The sequence below is a fragment of the Apis mellifera genome, linkage group LG4 (genome assembly GCF_003254395.2).
Source record: "Apis mellifera strain DH4 linkage group LG4, Amel_HAv3.1, whole genome shotgun sequence".
NCBI classification, from domain to species: domain Eukaryota; kingdom Metazoa; phylum Arthropoda; class Insecta; order Hymenoptera; family Apidae; genus Apis; species Apis mellifera.
In genome coordinates this window covers 10,269,438-10,289,544 of record NC_037641.1, presented here as the reverse complement: position 1 = coordinate 10,289,544, position 20,107 = coordinate 10,269,438, and the positions used below count along the sequence as shown (strand labels likewise).

Below are 20,107 nucleotides of genomic sequence, written 5' to 3'. Positions count from 1 at the left end.
TAAATTTGAAATTAAAACAAAGTAAAACTTAAAAATATTTAATATTTTGAATGAAAAGAAAGAATTTTACATAAGTATATCAAAAGAGAGGTAAAATTAAAATTTCTGCCATTGAATTACTTTTAATACCATCAAATTTTTGAACTAGCAAAAGCTATTAGATAATACCAAAATTGGACAAGTGAATGTAATCATCTTTAATACTGGATCAAAACTGGAAATTTAAGCCTAATTACACGTACATGTAAAATTGTAGCGTGTGTACGAATATTTTCATATATCACTGTACATATGTGTTGACATGGGAAAATTCCAATTTCTATTTGTGGGGTCACTTAAAATCAATAGTGTATGCCAGGTCAGTAAACAAGGCAGAAGAATTATGTAGAAGTATGTATTCAAGATATGTGCAATGTATGAATAAGAATTTACTTCGAATATAATAAAATTGCGATCACGGATACAACAGATCTGAAAATGTTTCTGTTCCATTATAAGGAATGGAAATCAATTTCGATATCCATCATTCTTAGATATCAATATGAATATTTATCATTTGACAGATCAATGGTCAACGTATCGTATTGAAAATCGATTTGAAAATAATATAAGAGCGTGAATTCGCTATAAATAATATTATCAGAATTATCACAATTGCTATTGATCTTCTATTATATTGCACAAAGCTCTTTGATATTCTGCAGTTGGAATACCATCCAATTACATATTGTAACAACTTGCGGTATGTTAATAAGCAGTTTACATTCTGTTCTTGTTGCGTGTATTACGGTGAATTAATGTGCGTTTATTAATACGTTAATTATACCATATAATGGTAAAGTTTATCATGGATGAAATTTATATATCTTTTTAATTGCTCCTAACTTGCAACGACTATAATTCCGTAGCTAAACTCTAACATATGTACCCTAAAGCGCCTCTTTAAAACTCTGTATACTCTCCATACTTTGAGGTATGTCTCTTGTCTCTTCTACAACTCTCCATTCTCTTTGTCTCCTAAGTTTTTAATAAATCACAACCTTCCGTTACGCTCTTAGCTCGTTACTACTTCTCTGAAAGAGAAACAAAGTTATTCCGTTAGAAGTTGTGGACGGCAATTAAAAATCAACTATTTAAAAATTTCCATTAGATTGTTCGTTTTATTATATTATATTGTATATCTTTTTTTTAAACCTTAAATCAACAATTGAAAATATTTTCTAATCAAAGAGTCAATTTAAAATTAATCCGATCTTAATAACAATAGATAAGGTGATACTAAGGTAATATTGTTCACATCCACGACCATCTGGTACCCAGGTATTAGTGAGTGCACAGCTGGTAGCCAGATTATCTGACGTATTATCCTTTGTATTAAATTACTCTTTGTGTTAAGACATGTTTACTTACTCTATATACGTGGATGATTCGTGTATATCCTCTTTTGTTTTAAAAATTTGTCAAATTAGAGGAGTTCAAGCTCAAGAAAGGAAACAAAAGGAGAAAAATTTTTAATTTACAAATTTTAACTTAACTTAACTTAACTATTTCTTCGCTTTGCCCTGAAATTACTCTACGTGAAATTTCAGTCTTGTGACACCTGTCGCCAAGGGGATACGGGGACTGCGAGGAACAGCATGACACCTTACTATAGAACACACGCGTGTATGATCTGGCCATCTTTATCATAAAGATCTTTTTGTACGTGATTTGTTGAAAATCCTTGAGTACAATTTTTTAATAACAAATAAACTGTTGTTGGGATATAAGTGAAAAACCTATACTTTTTTACTCAATTCGATTGGCAAGATAGAATAGATACGATTGAAATCTTCTTTTATCTTATTTTCAGGATATATCGGAATATAAATGTGAAAATGACAAACCGCCGATGTACGTGCCCCATAAACCTGTCACAGGTGTTATAGGAGCCTCCTTCAGTGTAGTCTCCATTATGGTAGCCAATATTCTGCGATTATTCAAGGTCAGTAAGGTGGAAAGCTCGCTGAAATAAAAAATTAAATATTTCGCATGAAATATGAATGAAAAATATCTGAATCTTTCGTTATTTCACTTTAAACTTTTCGTTTTAAAACTTGAAAAACTTAAATATTCGAAATCAAATGTATTGACTTTAGATATTTGTTCTTTCGATCGATTAAAATCGTACGATTACGTATCATGCGATAACTATATTGTCAAACATTCGATTATATACGTGTACAGATATATTTAAGCTTAAAGGGAATGGCAAATATTAGAATAAATCACAAAAAATCTGTTTTACATTTTTTCCATTCATTTTAATATTGTTCAACCCTATCCGCCATCCACATCGTACGCTTCTTCCACCTACGTGATTCCGAATACATTTACATCGCATAGAATCATACATATCAAAAGATTTTAAACATCAAAGATGTGTAAAAAAAAAAGAAAAAGAAAAAATGTTCCGATGCAAATTTAAAAATTTCAAGGATGAATTCTTGATTTCTAGACTTTTGATTATTTTTAAATATTTTTTTGTTTTAAGCATGAATCAAATATCGCATTTGTACTTTGTACGAAAGTGTATTGTTTATTTCATTTAAATTTATTTTCCAAAATAATGGTAAATAATAATTAAAATTACAAAAGGAAAAAAATTGGAAGAAATAATCAAGAAAAATGATAATTACTCCGATTGCAGATACCGCAAATAAGTTACGCATCAACGAGCACAGAACTGTCGGATAAGAGTCGTTTCGAATATTTTAGTAGAGTTGTACCACCAGATAATTTTCAAGCTCAAGCCATGGTGGAAATCATTCATCAACTCGGTTGGAAGTACGTTTCCACGGTTGCGGTTGAAGGTGATTATGGAGAGAAGGTAATTATACTTGTACATTTTTCATGCGTATTATAACGCCACTATTTTTTCATTAATTATAGTTCAATTCCTATTTGCTCTTAAATAATAGATTAAACTCATCTACTATATTGTATTAATATTATTGTACTGTGATATTATATTTTTAAACTCAAAATTTGCATTATTCTAACATTTAAATGCAAATTAATTGTTACTCGTACATCATTTTGTAGGGAATTGCAAGTTTTATCTCATTATCAATGGAATATAGTGTCTGTGTAGCAGTTAGCGAGAAAATCTTGAGAAATGCGAAAACCGAAGATTTCGATAAAATTGTTGAGCGGCTTAGTTCGAAACATAATGCCAGAGGTGTCGTTTTATTTGTCGATGAGGATAATATAAGGTAAAAACTTTTCCTTTTGTTACTTTCAATTGTTTTTATATATTATTTTCAATAGGTCATTAGATATTTTCTCAACTCAATTATTAATTGATTAAATGTCGTGTTGAATGTCAAGGTGTTAATTAAATACATAATATGATTATGTATAATTAGAAGATTTAAATTATTATATAAAACTTGTCTATTTATTTATTTTCTATAAAATTTCTAAGGAAACAAGAATCGTTTTTATTCTTTTTCATATCCATTTGTTACTATATATATCATTGTGGTTATTATCAATGCGGTTTTGTTTTATAGTGAATAACATATTGTGGTTCTTTTCTGCTTTTCGTTACTTTTTTCATATTTATTTCCAAGCTGTATGTATTGTTTACTAGATATAATATACCGGAACACGTTATAATATTTATTTCTAAAAAAAATTTTAATTCATTCTCCACAAATAAATAAAAATTTTTGTTGTTTCTTCTATCGTAAAGGGAAATAATTTATTATTTTTAGAAAACTTTTACAAGCAACAGTTAGAGCCAATCGTACAGGCCATTTTATGTGGATAGGTAGCGATTCATGGGGTGCTAAAGTATATCCAGTAAGAGATCAGGAATTCGTGGCAGAAGGTGCAATCACAATTTTGCCTTATAGAACATCTCTTCAAAGTAAGCTGATATCATATATATCATGTTTACAATATATTTTAAAATTTTTTGTTATAGAAAAATATTAAACAAAAAAAAGTCTTTCATATTCATATTAGAAAATATTATATTTTTAGGTTTTGACGATTATTATTTAAATCTTCGACCAAGAGTTGACAATGAATGTGATGGCCAAAGTGAAAATAACGTGCCACATAAAGAATTGCCCGGAAAAATAGTGAATTGTCGAAATATTTGGTTTCGAGAATTTTGGTCTCAACATCACAAATGCAGTTTTAATGCAAACTTGTCAGCTGGTATGACGCGTTGTACTGGTACGGAAGAATTAATTGATTACGAGCAAGAAGGATTGGTGCCATTTGTCGGTAATAAATATTTTTATTATTTTAGATCACAAAAATTAAATTTCCTTTTTTTTTAAAGAATATTAAACGAATATTTATATAATTCAAATCGAAGGAAAGGAATTATAAAACTTGGTTTATAATATTCAAAAATTCTAAAAATAGAATTCAAGCAAACAGTTTATATTTCGAATTTGTAACGTCGATGCAAATGAGCATTAATGAATAAAATATTAATATATGAAACTAAGTGAATGAAATAAAATTATATCATTACATTTAATTGATTTTAGTTGATGCAGTTTATGCAATGGCACACGGTGTTCATAATTTAATAGACGAAGAATGCGTGAATAATGGCAAAACTGCTCATTATTTGTGCGAAGATCTTCGTTCAGCGCTGGATGGTCAACAACTTCTTCAACACATTCGGAATGTTAGCTTTATTGGTAAGCATTGTTTTTATTATTATTTTGGATTGTTGAATTTATGAATAATTGTGTTTTCCGCTCTGTGGATTGTTCTATATTCGTTTATGAAGCAAGTTTGTTTTGTAATGTTTCTTATTAATTAATAAACATTATAAAATTAATCAACATAATTTTCTTCATTTTTTTATGATTTTCATTTAAACAACATTTAGGTCGTCAGGGTACTGAAATTAAATTTAAATCTGACGGTGATGCATATGGATTTTATAATATATATCAATATCAAAGAAAAGAAGATGGCCGTTTTGATTATGTCCTTATTGGAACATGGAAAGAGGAGTAAGTCAAATAAATTTTCCATTATAAATAAATATCAAATAAATATCAATGTCTATTTGTTTAAATTGTATTTTCATTATTTCAATTTCTTAGATTGACACTTGATATTAATATAACAAGATGGGCAACAGGTGCTGGAGAAAAGCATATCCCTCGAAGTTTATGCAGTGATAATTGCCCTCTGGGTCATGTACGCAATTTTCAGGTAAATAAAAGAATTCAATTTTGAGATTTAATATAAAATTCTTCATAATATAATAAACATTTTCAGGAAGCCTGCTGTTGGAGTTGTGTGGCGTGTCGTGAAGACGCTTACGTCTTTAACGATACTTGTCGCAGTTGTGGTCCGGGATACGCTCCAGATGAAACAATGACAAGTTGCATCAAACTTACAGCAGAAGTTATTCCATGGACTAGTCCTTGGGCATTGGTACCATTAATATTCGCCTCAATTGGCATACTTAGTACTTTATTCACAACTGTAGTGTTCATTCGGTGCGTTTACAAATTTACTTAAGATACAATAATATACAACTATAATTCCACTTTGCAGATATTTAAAATTCGTTTAAATAATATAATAATATAACGAATCGATAAACATTTAATCTATTAATTAATTGTTTTTCAGCTTCAACCGTACTCCTGTGATTATGGCATCAGGACGTGAGTTGTGTTACGTATTGCTAGTAGGAATTTTATCGTGTTATGGTATGAGTTTTGTAATATTAAGCAAACCAACTGTATGGAATTGCACATATCTGAGAATTGGACTTGGCTTATGCTTAAGCATTTGTTATAGCGCGATATTAACTAAAACAAATCGAATATCACGCATTTTTAACCAAGGTACAAAAAGTATAAAAAGACCTTCTTACACATCACCGAAAAGCCAAGTTGTAATCGCAATCGGTGAGTTTACAATTTTCAAAGGCATGCTTGAAATTTTTATTTTTACGAAATAACCAAATTTATATAAATTAATATTTATATAAATAATTGCAAATAAATATACAATTACTCACAAAAGTATCCGCTGAGTCGAACTGTAAGTAGTATTATTATCATAGTCAGACAGTAGACGGATAAGCAATGATAATAGGCACGTTCTAGACAGAATAGGCACGATCTAGTCGGACAGTAAGTAGTATTGGCACGTCTTAGTCGGACAGTGATATAGAAGTATTATAATCTTCTTTTTATTTGATTATATATAATTTTTTAACGCAGTGCATTTAATTTAATCTATATTAATCAAGATTTATACTAGCACAATCTATAATCAATAATTCCAAATTGTATATTTTTATTTAAACGAGTTAAACTTATAGCATACTAAAATGGATAGATACTTCTGTGAGTAAATGTAATAAATTAATTATATTGGATTAAATAAATGCATTAATAAAGAACTAAGAAATAAGATTTCTGATATGATCATAGCATAAATTGTCGATCTTGATATCGTATTATGTAACTCCCGTTTTTATAGGGATCACTGCAGTACAATTAATTGGTGTTATTGTTTGGTTAATCATTGAACCACCGGATACTACAGAAATCCATCCATATCCATTGTCAGCAGTACTCACGTGTCGTGTTTCCACATTTTCCCTAATGATGTCACTCGTCTACAATATGTTTTTAATACTTATGTGTACTTTATATGCGTTCAAAACACGTAAGATACCAGAGAATTTCAACGAAGCGAAATACATTGGTTTTACAATGTATTCTACATGCATTGTATGGTTAGCTTTCGTACCCATCTACTTTGGCTCAAACAATGATTATAAGGTCGGTACATACAAAATAACAAAAGAAACGTATTATTTATACAGTTATGCGATTAATCTTTTATTTAATTAACTTTAATATTAATATTGAATTATAAAATTCTTTGTTATCAAAATTACAATTTACAGAGATAAAATTAGAAATAAAATATTGTTATTGTCTCATTGTATATCTCATAAAGATTAAAAATAAACAAGCACGAATATGAATTTACAGGTACAAATAGCAAGCATGTGTATGTGCATTAATATTTCCGCGTCAGTAGCTCTCGGTTGTCTCTTTACGCCAAAAGTATATCTAGTACTCTTTCAACCATATAAAAATGTTCGACCTGGACATACTAATGTGAGTATATACCAAATTGAACGATTCTAATAACGATCTGCTCTCGATTATTTTATTTTGAGGTTTTATAGAAAAAAAATTTGTCCACTATATTGTAGACGAGTGCATTTCAAAGTGGTAACCGTGGAACATACAGCATGCGATTCTCTGGCGGTCGTAGTCAAACGATGCAGAGCATGACCTCCTGTTCTCGAAGCAGTCCACCGGTATCACGTCCAAGCCAGGACGAGGTAAAACATGCCAACGGTGAGACACAAGCACTGGCGAGCCCGTCTGTCGAGGAGACCTCGGTTAGCTAGGTCTCTCTTATACACCTCCCTCCCTGTCTAGAGTATCAGGCCAGAACTCATGAGACTACCGTGGAGATATACGACGATGACGAAGAAGAACGCAAGCTCTCCACTATCCAGGAAGTGTCAGAATCAAGAGACATTTCCAGTCCTTCGATGTTCGCTGAAAATTGCCGAAATCGAAGTCGGAAATCGATTTCCAGCGATTCTGATCAGGTGATGGATGTTTCATTAAATAATTATAAACTAAAAAGCTTTTTAAGAACTTGGTTAAGAATCGTCGTTAAGAATATTATTAAGATATCGGCCGAATAAATATTTTCTTGCTTAGATTTTACACACAAGGAGTAAATTTTTCTAATTTGTATTTTTATATATATTTTCTTGAGTCGGGCGATCCAGTACGTAAAAATCGCATGGGAACAATCAGTTGCATCTCCGACAAAGTGGTGTGTTATAAGACAGAAGCAAACATTTTTCCCAGCGAAGATCAAACATTCCACGTCTACAGCGATTCACCGACTTTTTCCGATTTTTCATCATAAATCACGACATTTAATGTCAAGGTAACGAAAAAAAAAACTGTCATTTTTAATACGTGAAAATTATTTAACAGTGCCAAGACGTCTTTTTAGCCTCGCATTTGTTCTTACAAAGACAAATTTAGATATACAAATGTATATGCAAATGTGAAATTAATGATCAAAATATTTAAAAATCAAATATTTATCTTTTATATAGAGAAGATTTATTTTTAATTTATTTAATATTATTTTTGATTTTCTTCTTGATTTTTGTCAATAAAATTTATTTATTTATTTAAATTTTAAACTAATACTATAATACTGGTACTATAATTAATATTAATATTAATATTAATATTTTTTATTAGTACTATATTTATAATATTGACATAAATTAAAAGAATATAATTAATGTTATATTGTTCCAGTAAACAAAGATAATAATATTAATTAATTAGTTCCTTACATGTATTTCTTAGAAATTAATATTGCAATATTTCGTATTATGATACTCAATCAAAATTTATGATACATGTACAAAAATATTTATACTTGTTTTATATTAAATACCTATATAATATTAATTTATTTTATAAAAAAAGAACGTTTTAATTAAAATTTTGATAGAATAATAATATAATAGATATTGTACACATTTATTTATGAACTATTTTATGAAAATATTAAATATTTTATTGATAAAATTTATAATTATATTCTTTGATGTATAAAAATATAAATTATAAATATCTTTGTTAAAATTATAGAAATATTTTATTTTATTAGTTTTTGATACAGATTACTCTAGAAGTACGAAACAAATGAATTAAATTTTTTTTTCTAAAACTTATTAAAATCTTTTGTACAGAATATTTAAAAAATCAAATAATTATTATATTATAATTATTATACCACATATTCATTGATTGGATAAATAGTTCATAAACATTTGTAAATCTCTTGAACTGTTAGACGCATAAGATACAAATGGAGATATTTGCAAAAGTAAATTTCGCTTGAAGTGGTTTGTAAGCATTTGTCGTTAAACTATGAAAAACAATAATCTCTCATCTGCTGTGAATGCACAAAGAGCGAATTTTATTCAAAGTATCGATATTTTTAAAAACATTTGAATACAATAATTGTTATTGTATACTTCCAGTTAATCTGTATGAAGAAATCGTATTATCAAATAATTTCATTATTACTTTCATTTTATTTAAATGAAAATAATATTTTAAAATTATGCGAAATAAAATATTCATTCAAATTACTAATAAAAAATAAAATAAAAATAAAAATTTTCACTTTAGACTGCAAATAATTATTAAATACTGTTAGTATTATATAATCTCAGGTAATTTCTTGTTGTTTCGATTTTTTTATTTATTTTTTAAATTATTATATTTATATTTTATAATTTATTTTATATTTTATATAAAATATTTATTTTGTTTATATATTTTTATATATTATAAAAAATCTTTTTAAATTATTAATGAAATATTCTATATTTAATTATGAAATATTCTATATTTAATGGAAAAATAAAATTTTTCCATGGTATTATACCAAAATTAATAGATAAATATTACAATAGTTAGTACAATAAAATAATATTGGAAATAAAATGTCCAATATAGTAAATAAATGTGTACTTTTACAAATATATATAACTGCCGACTACTAAACAGTCAAAATAGTCATAAAGAACAAAATTAGATGTAGGTCGTGTGCGTGTGTAAATGTGTATGGATTTTTGTCTAAACATGTGCCAACGCTGAGAGAAGTTACATAAATAAATAAAATATTATATTATAAAATCATTTCGAATGAAAAAAGTTTGAAATAAGACGCCATGTTCACATTCAAATATTTATATTAAATGTATTAAATTGTTAATGTTAATTATATAGATATTTATTTATCATATATTATTATATATTGTACAAAAATTAGAAATATATTATTTTATGTACTATCAATTTTTTAGAAAATTGTTTGACAATTAAGCCATGCATTAAGAGTTTAAAAAAGTTTAATATGATATCACGAGTATAATAAATTAATTTCTAAAGAAATAATTAATTATACTCGTTACTATATCTTTAAAATATTTATATACAATGTGCTTATTGTTAAAACATCTCTGAAAATCATATAAAAGTCAAAATGATTAAACATTTTTGGTTGATTTAAATTATTATTTTTCCTATTTATCGATAATTAATAAAAAACAATGTAACGAGTTTATATTTTAAAATATCAAAAATGTTTCACGTAATATTATTATTTTATTATTTAATAAATTGATAATAGATAAATTATTTAATATGAATATTTAATTTCATTCAGATTAATTTTCTAATAAAATAGAATAGAATAAAAAAATAATGAACAACCAAAGATGTTTAATTTTTATTTATAGATTAAATGAAAAATTTGGATTGTCATAAAAGTATAGACAACGAAAATTCTAGAGCCAATACAAAAAATGTTACGACGAAAGTTCGAAGTAGTTTTAATAAACTACAAACAACAATTATAAGACTTAAGAATTATGCAATTCTAACGATTATGAAAATCAAAGATTATCCTAAGCCTTTTTAAGGTTCATCAATAGAGGAAGAATTTATCCAACTTCTCAGTGTGCTTTGGAATTTATTACAATTGTTATAGATATAAATAAATGTATTATATAATTAGATAACTCAAATTCGAGTACACCTGATTAGTCTCTTCTAATAATGAATGCAATGGTGACCTGATAGGTAGTTTCATACAAAAAACAAAGGTCAATTTATTCGTACTTTACGTTTTAGATACAATAATATCCATGCGTATATGATCCACGATACTAAAATGCGATATTAACATGTTATATAGTTTTAAGAAAAATTCGAATATCTATAAATACAATTTATTGTATGTTTATATGTTTAGAGTGAATATGTATAAATATATGAAACGACATACAAGAAAAATAACGAATATAAATTAATAAGTGAAATAGTGAGCTGTTGATTATAAGATTTCTCATTTTTCAAATACAATTTTATATTATGGTGTCAACCATGAAGTTAAATTATAATTATACATTTGTAATATAAAAACCTCAAACTTCATGATCAATCAATAAATAATAATACAAAAAAGTGATTTATTTTATTTAACAATATTTTTATTATATTTTTTTTTAACATTAAATATTACATCAAATCGAATAACAAGATATAGATTAAGATACAATAGCTTATTTTATTATAAATAGCTTTATTTGCTGTATAGCAAATAATAAATAATTAACTACAACTAAATATAAAATAATTAATTTTTGATTAAGATTCATTTTACAATAATCTAAAATATATACACATGATGTATAAAAATAAAAAAGAACAACAGTGTACAATTAACTATTAAAACGTATTTAAGAGATTCTTTATTCTATTTTGGTTATTTCGGAGCTATAAGACCTTTCAAGCAATCGAAAGTATTACCGTCTGGATGTACAGTAAATATCGCTCCATCTTCTCCTCGAACACGTAAATATCCATAATCATCTATACCTAATATTCTAACATTTTGTGTCATTCCCGTTATTGATAATACCGTTACATCCGCATCGCTATGCAAAAAATTGAAATAAATTTTAATATTTGAATAATAATAAATGATATTTTTAACATTTTAAATAATTTAGAAATAAAAGTTACGTGTGCATCCAATAAGTATAATATGCATCCAAAAAAACATCTATACCATCATCTTGTACGATATTTAACCATCTTTCAATTTCGTTAAATACAATAGCAAAGTACTGTTCATACGATATCATTTTTAATTTTTTATTATACATTTCATTAAATGCACAAACTATGTCATTGATGCAACATGTAGGTTCTTTATTAAATAAATTTATTCCAACTCCTAAAAGAGATTGGTCATAATTATATGCATTCAATACATAATTTTATAAGAGGAAAGATTTTATAAAATAATGTGTAATATATTTACCAACATTACAAATATTAAGATCTGAAATAACATGTGTCTCTATAATCATTCCTCCTATTTTTATATTATTACCAGCGTAAATATCGTTAGGCCATTTTAATCTTAGATCGATATCCTGTAGAAGAAAATTTAAAATATTAAAATTATTTTGTAAATAATTAATTTAAGTACATATTCGTAATATTATTTTAAATAGAACCTCATATCCTGGTAAAGATTTAAATGCAGAAATAATTGCAACAGAAATTAAATGTTGTAAAATTGAAATTCGTCTTCCAAGTATTGTATTAGTAGGCACATGGAGTTGCAAGCTAAATAGAGCAGAACCTTTTGGACTAAGCCAAATATTTTTGCTTCTTCCTTAAAATTAATATAAAATGTCTTTATTACAATTACACGATAATAAAATGTTATCAACATAAAATAATTGAAAACTAATATATTTATGAGATGTTAAATACAATACATACCTCGTCCTTGAGTTTGCTGACGAACAATAACTGCTAAACCATGTCCTAATTTATAACTGTTAAATACATCCATTGAAGATGTTATTACTTCTGCATATATTACTAAACGTCCTAATTCCTTTGAAGTTAAATTCTATAATAAAATATATAAATAATTATTGAAGAAATCAATAAAATAATAATTAAAAAATAAAAAAATATATTAAAAAATAATTTTGCTATCTTTTAATTATATATATATTAATATATAAAAAAAAAATACCTCAAAATATTCTACAGTAGAGAAATTGTCAGGACACTGATGTACCATAATGGGAAGAAATGAAGAAGAAGCTGGTTTTGGAACTGTACTACTCCTACAAAATTGGATTTCTAACTTAGACATTTTTAAAGTATCGTTTGTTTTCATTATATCCTTTAATTTTTCCAACATTTCTAGTTTTAACTATAAAACACAAAAAAATATATTTAATTATTTACTCTTACTTTTTTTTTTAATTACAAATTTTATAATATAAATTTATGTTATATATGTAAATAATGATATCGTTATAATAACGATATTGATTAAGTTATATCGCATAAATTAATATGACATTATAATTTTTAATAAATTTTTATAACTATTTACATATGTAATAATAATATAGATATATGTGTCTATTTTATACAATATATATTATTTATAAAAAATTAGTAAATATAATATAATAATAAAAAAAAGCATTAATTCAGAAGCAAGCAATATTATGAATTAATAAAGATAATATATTTAGATTTATTTTTTAGCAGCAATTACAAAGAGGAGCATAACTCATTGTTAATTAAAAGCATCAAAATTAATTATCAATCACAACTAAATTGACCTTGAAATTTTATCTTATTTCCTTTAATAAGGAATGTTGGAAGACATCATTTACAAAAGAATACTAATAAAAACTTCAACAATGGTTGATTCAATAAATTCTTTTCCTTATCTCTTTTAATATCAAAGATATTAAGCATAATAGTTCTTATTCGTCTATTCTGTATAAAGTTTATGTGAAAAAAATTACCTACATACAAAACATCATTACGTTATAATTAATAATTTATTTGATATAAATTTTTTTCAGAAATAATTTATACTTTCATACCTCGTGTCGTCCCAAAAAGAAAGCTGATTTATAAATTACAGATGTAGTAATTTGTAAAGGACTTCGAAATTCAATTCCCAGATGTACTTTTAACAGATCATTGAATATTTCTAATCTAGTTACATTACTTTCCTTCAACGCATTAAATTTACTTTCCTCAAATTCATATTGCATTGGATCCACTTCTAGATGTATTTGAGAAAATACAACTTTTCCACCACTTTCCGGAAGGGTTGCAAGTAAAATACTTGGAGTGTGCCAAGTTTCTTCTGTTCCAAGTACTTTAAGATCAAATGAATGCGAATTTCCTTTTTTATCTTTCACATCTATCGATTCTGGTGGAGACACACTAGACATTCTGAAAGAATACTTTTGAAACATCTCAAAGTATCGTAACATTGCTATATTTTTACGCTATTTTCTAGTTATATATATTACATAAATGAATTAAAATTTTGCACGAATTTTCTTTTTTTTTTTTTTTTTTTTGTATATCTAAATTTAGTTCAATATATGAGAAAATAATCTTTAAATTTAGTTTATATTTTGATATAAATAGAGGAAAGAAAATCTTACTTTACATCTTCATGATCCTGGGAGAATCTCGTCCTTACAGGAGATGCTTGATAACAAAAGATATGATGCATCATGCGTATATGCTTCCATTTCCCGTAAGAAAAGTGAACAAGTTCATTTTCTCGCACTTCTGCCGTTTTAAACGATGGAAGTAAAATATGAATTACATCGGAGCATAAAGCAAGAAGTTTGCCACCATGAAGAATATACTCCACAATTTGGCTTCCAATTTCATTACCGACATTACCACAAACAACGACTAAAGCTGCATTTTCTATCCAAGCATCATTACGAGCTTCTTCTGGAGATAATGCATAAATGGTATATCTAATGATAAAAGATCATTTTTTAATTTGATTCATTATAATTTAATTATTGGAACAATATTACTACAATATTAAATATTTTTTAAATATCAATATAAAATAATACGAAATCAAACAAATAATTTTTAATCAAATCATTATCGCATTTGAATAATATGTAAAATATAAATATATTTAAAAATATTTAAAGCTAATATAGTAAAATAAATTATCATACTTATCCGTGCCAAGAGATTCTTCTAATACGCCTTTTACATTGTTACGTGCAATCAAACTATCGGCATATATTAAAACATTTGGTTTTACATTTTTATTTGATAACTTCGTTGTTATTTCCGCCATAGAATTTCTATAAGATAATATATAAATACTTATTAATTATAATTTTAAATTAATTAAATATAATCTGTATTTATATGTATATTATTGTGAAAGAATTAGAACATATCACATCATCAACTGTTTAAGTTTTTATGACTTCAATTTGTTTCCTCTATTATTATCACCATATCATCACATTTCTATTCGGCTATTTTCAGCTCATAAAATATGTATGGTATATAATTGATACTTACTTAAAAGGACTAGTTGATACCATTATTTTGCTATCCTTAGCATCATGAAAAGGTTTACTTGTACTTTTTATATCACTACAAGATACTTGTCTGTATCTTATAGCTTTAGACTCATCTTCTAAATTATCAAGCACATCAAGTGATTTACTAGTAGAATGTGGAACACCTTGAAATTCAATATCTTCTGTAATTTTTTGTATTTCATCTTCTGATAATTGGATCTCATATTGAGGAATATTTATTGAAACTGGTGTAGAAACTTCACTTTTACTTTCAATTTCTAAAACATAAATTTGTTTTTCTTAAATAAAAAATATGTATATAATTATATGGATATACACGACATTCTATTAAAAAATTTTAATAATTTAATAATTATAATAAATACATTTTTTTATACCTAGCGTCTCATTTGATTCTATCCGTTTTACAAGTTCAATTTCTGCATCTAGGATATTTTCTGGATATACTATTAAACCTGGAAATTCCTTAACTTCGAGTGATTTACATTTTTCGGATGCAATTCTGGCAGTGTTGCTTAATGATTTTAATTTTTCCGTGTGCATTTCCCATTCGATTTTATCTATAAATTCTTACAAAAATATATATAAAATTCACTTTATGTTTTTCTTTTTTTATTAAATATATATACAATGTAAAAAATACAATATAAAATATATATATAATATTAATCATGATTACTTTTTACAAATTTTTGATATATACGTATTTGCAAAAAATATTGCGAAAATCTGATTTTTTCAAACCAATATTATATAAAAATATATAAAGATATATAAAAATAATAATTTCAATTATTAAACATAAAATTAATTATATTAATTATAATTAATTATAATCATTAGCGAAATTGATTTAGAATTGCGATTAATATAAAAATCAATATATACGTAAGAATGAAACCGAAATATAAACTTCAGTTTTTGTAAACTTTTAAGTCGAAAGTAATCGAATTTTTACTTGTAATTTATAATTATTGTTCTTTACATTAAGAATAAAAATTCTTCTTAACTATTTCAATCAGAACTTTTATATATTAGTTATTAATATTTAAAATTCTTACACATTTAAAATTTTTTTCAATATATCTTATACAATTTCCATTTCAATTATTACATAAAACAAAATTTATATCAATATTTAATATTTAAAAATTTTCGATAAAATAAAATGATAAAAAATTTAAAATATAGATTTCGAGATTAGATAAAATCTTACTTTTAGTTGGAGTTGAATTCAAGATATCACTATTGTAAAGGCAAGGCTTTCCTGATATCAGGACAGCTGGAAGAATATAAAACTATTTTCATCCGAATATTTTGATAAACAGAATTGAAATCTATACATACTTTCTATTCGTTTCAATAATAAGCCATTATTAACATAACATTGACCTTCCATTGCTGCAATAAAAAATTTTGCAACCATATCTAAATCAGATTCTATAATTAAATCAATATTTTTATTTGCCGTCCACGTAATAATTAAACCATAATCCTCAACCTAAAAGACACAAGAATATTATTATATAATAAATATTATATAATAAAATTTTTGTTATTTTAATATTTTATTTTGCAGAATTAATTGTGAATTTAAGATAATATTTTATATTATTTTATATTTATTTTATACTATTATATTTTATACTTTTAATAATTTATTTTAAACTAATTTATTGAGTATATAGTAATATATAGTAATAATAAATAATAAAACAAAAATTATAAATATTTTTATACTATATTTTTATAGAAATTGAAATACAATTATAATATTAAAAAAATGTAATATTCTTTATCTAATAATGATAAAATGAGTAAATTAATAAAATATTGAAAATAATAAAGACTTATTTTTTAAATTTTTATAAACATATATAACAAAATTTTTTTATAGTAAATAAATTATATTAAGTATAGCAATGAATAGATATGATACCTTTGTAGCATGTGTTACAGCAAGAGGATTATAGCTTTCAAGATCAGCTTCAACAAGTATATAAAGTTTGTACTCTGATTGTAATAAATTTCCATTACGGTTATTTATATGTAAAGGGAAAACTGTTTTGCCATACTGATACGTTAACCAACTTGAGATATCAACTTTTTGCTAATAAAAATAGCAATTAAATAAATAATTAATTATATTTAAACTCCAAAAATTTATTTGTATTATAATGTTTGATGCATACTTGAGGAAATATAGTGCATAATCTCATATCACCATAATACCATAATAATTCTTCTAATCTAGCATCAGTTTTATTCACACATAAACAAGAAGTCATAAATTCGTCATTTTCATAATCATTCATAGTAGATTTTGATTCTTAAAATAAATACAATATATTAAGTATAAAAATCTTTTAGTATATTGTTCAAATTATATGCATATATTTGTATTATTAATTAATTTAATAAGTGCTCAAATAAAATAAAATATAATTAAAATAAAATATAATTATAAAATAAATGTGTTTCATTTTAAAATTTATATTATAAGATAAATATTATTAAAAAAATAAAATATAACGCAAAATAGATAACTAATAGTTTTGTTAAACTTATTATGTATATTAGTTTTTTAACTTACGTAATTATTAATGTTTTAATGTTACATATACAAAAATAATAATATTTGAATATAAATTAAATAATATTTGAATACAAATAAAATACAAAGGGGTAAATATATATGTACGTACAATATAAATATTATTAGAATAATATAACAAAATTTTATTGGTTTTAAACAATATATTAGATATATTAGCTATATTATAATAATAATAATATAATTACATATGTGTGTATAATATTAAGTACATAATAAACTTATAAAATCAATAAAAAGAAGTAAATGATATTCATACATAAATTTTATTTCATGTATATACATGTATATAAATACAATATCAAACTACTGTTTATATAATTAAGAAAAATGAAAGTAACAAATAATTACTACTATAATTACTACAATAACAAAATAAATAGTGTGTATATATAAAGGTTCTGATTTGTTTAAATTATGCAAAAATAAATAAATAAAACAGAAATAATATTTTAAAAAAATATAAATTGTATTAATAAAACCATAATAAACATTATTTGTGTATATAAAACTTACAAAAAATAATTATATATAATTATAATTATATGTAATTTAAAGACTAATAACTTAATAACATTAATAAAAATTCAGACTAACTTATTAATAAAATTTTTGTATTTTTTACTTTTCTTTAAAAAAATTACAAATAATTATTAATAGATTTTGTTTTATATATATTTATAACTAAAAAAATATATTATATATATATATTTTTTTAGTTATAAATATATATATAATTATATATATAATATAATAATATATATATATAATTTAAAAAATAATATAATATTTTAATAAAATACTTATATCATAAAATTTTATTTTTAAACACAATTAAGAAGTAAGAATTAAATAGAATTTGAAGTAATATTTAATGTAACATTGTATGTATCTGTTATATTAAACAAATTTTTGATCTTTCTATATTTTTTGCAATCTTTTTATATAATTTGAATTTATTGCAACTATTCAATTTTAAAATTATTATTATTATTTTACAAATATATCATATATATGAAACGCATGTCTAATTTATATAAATATGCAAAAAATTTATAATATAATGCATAAAGACAAATATATAATAAGTAATAAAGATATAATATATAATAAGTAATATATAATAAGTAATAAAGATTATAAGAATATATAAATATATATGTAAAATTAATTTGACAGTTATAAATAAAAATTAAATATATATGTAGAAAAAAATATAATATTAATTATTATAATATAATATAAATCATTAAAAATTATATATTTGAGGAATTTTATAATTTTAACAATTATTAAAAATAATATAATAAATTAAATAACAGACAGAACAAACTAAAATTTAATATATAATGAATTAAATCAAATCTATAATATTTATATTATTTTGATATTTTAATATATCAAATTTTAAGTAGAAATTTACTTATAAAATTATATCATAATATCTTTATTAAATTATTAAATTATCTAATTTATATCTTATTTATATCTTATATGAATACATAATCTTTAAACTATATTAAAATTGAACAATTTATATAAAATTTATTATTATAATATAAAAATATAAAAAATATAAAAAATAAATATTAATACATTACCTTTATATGAACCTATTGTTTTGTTATAAAACATTATTGATGGATAAGTATTTGTGTTTCCTTGGAATAAACTGCTTAAATGAGTTTTTAAAAATAAAATTCTTCTTGACTGAATTGATGTTGCTATCATATAAAAAAGTGTTAAAATCATTTTGATGAAATTGATAAAATTTTAATAATTATACAATCACTTGACCATAAATTTCTGAAATAAATTATGTATTTCTTATATATTTATTTCAATAATTCATATATTATAACTAAATTATTTTGATAAATTAAAATAAAAATAAATAATGACATAAATTATTAAATAAATTAAAATTTATTTATTTACATATTTTGTAAATTAAACAAGTGGTTATAAGTTATTTAAATCAAATATATGAATCAACAACGATATATATAAATATACTTATAAAATATGAGAATAAAAACTAATAAAATAATTTTTTAAATAAATATTATAATTTGCAAATCATTATAATCAATGAATTTTTATAAATATAATTTTAAATTATAAAAAAATTATTAAAATTGTTAAAATAACCAATATCTATCAAAATCTTTTTTTATAAAAAAAATTTATAAATTACATACCTATTTTCAATACTTTATCTATGAAGTAATTAACAAAATTATAGACAAATAACTTTGAATGTTTTTTCACATCCATAAATTACTGTTAAAAGAATATTATGCAAGGTACATTAGCTTATTGACGCTTATGTAGAATATAGTTCAACTGTATGATTATCAGATGGCGCCAAAAAATTTAAAAACCGA

General features: G+C 23.7%; 2 protein-coding genes across 5 annotated transcripts in view; one reads left to right on the top strand and one right to left on the bottom strand.

Annotated features, from left to right (window-relative positions):
- The window catches only part of LOC411760 (metabotropic glutamate receptor 7), a 35,500-nt gene extending 27,300 nt beyond the window's left edge, over nt 1-8,200 (top strand). Inside the window, exons 1-16 of one of the 3 annotated variants that reach the window (XM_026440194.1) lie at nt 1,591-1,701; nt 1,853-1,984; nt 2,690-2,869; nt 3,085-3,254; nt 3,759-3,913; nt 4,030-4,278; nt 4,551-4,706; nt 4,901-5,027; nt 5,121-5,232; nt 5,299-5,522; nt 5,659-5,939; nt 6,520-6,824; nt 7,041-7,169; nt 7,268-7,415; nt 7,500-7,675; nt 7,849-8,200. In XM_026440194.1, the coding sequence (XP_026295979.1) occupies nt 1,892-1,984; nt 2,690-2,869; nt 3,085-3,254; nt 3,759-3,913; nt 4,030-4,278; nt 4,551-4,706; nt 4,901-5,027; nt 5,121-5,232; nt 5,299-5,522; nt 5,659-5,939; nt 6,520-6,824; nt 7,041-7,169; nt 7,268-7,415; nt 7,500-7,675; nt 7,849-8,004 (2,661 nt within the window). In that variant the 5' untranslated portion in view covers nt 1,591-1,701; nt 1,853-1,891 and the 3' untranslated portion in view covers nt 8,005-8,200. Of the gene's footprint in view, nt 1-1,590; nt 1,702-1,852; nt 1,985-2,689; nt 2,870-3,084; nt 3,255-3,758; nt 3,914-4,029; nt 4,279-4,550; nt 4,707-4,900; nt 5,028-5,120; nt 5,233-5,298; nt 5,523-5,658; nt 5,940-6,519; nt 6,825-7,040; nt 7,170-7,267; nt 7,416-7,499; nt 7,676-7,848 lie in introns of those variants that run through there. The other 2 variants (XM_006567284.3, XM_395227.7) reach the window with 2 other exon arrangements.
- Nucleotides 8,201-11,146: 2,946 nt separating this feature from the next.
- LOC411759 (biotin--protein ligase) lies at nt 11,147-20,107 on the bottom strand. 2 transcript variants are annotated; one of them, XM_395226.7, is made up of 17 exons: nt 19,922-20,079; nt 19,322-19,526; nt 17,299-17,435; nt 17,046-17,216; nt 16,454-16,607; nt 16,323-16,388; nt 15,484-15,675; nt 15,084-15,363; nt 14,726-14,857; nt 14,183-14,509; nt 13,607-13,964; nt 12,733-12,915; nt 12,471-12,603; nt 12,200-12,360; nt 12,001-12,115; nt 11,700-11,913; nt 11,147-11,611 (listed from the first exon to the last, which is right to left on the bottom strand). In XM_395226.7, exons 2-17 carry the CDS (start codon nt 19,470-19,472, stop codon nt 11,440-11,442), a joined length of 2,946 nt encoding a protein of 981 aa, XP_395226.4. In that variant the 5' UTR covers nt 19,473-19,526; nt 19,922-20,079; the 3' UTR covers nt 11,147-11,439. The 2 variants fall into 2 exon arrangements, with proteins under 2 accessions (XP_395226.4, XP_016767352.1); XM_016911863.2 differs by lacking the exons at nt 16,323-16,388; nt 16,454-16,607; nt 17,046-17,216; nt 17,299-17,435 and having other exon boundaries at nt 19,922-20,107.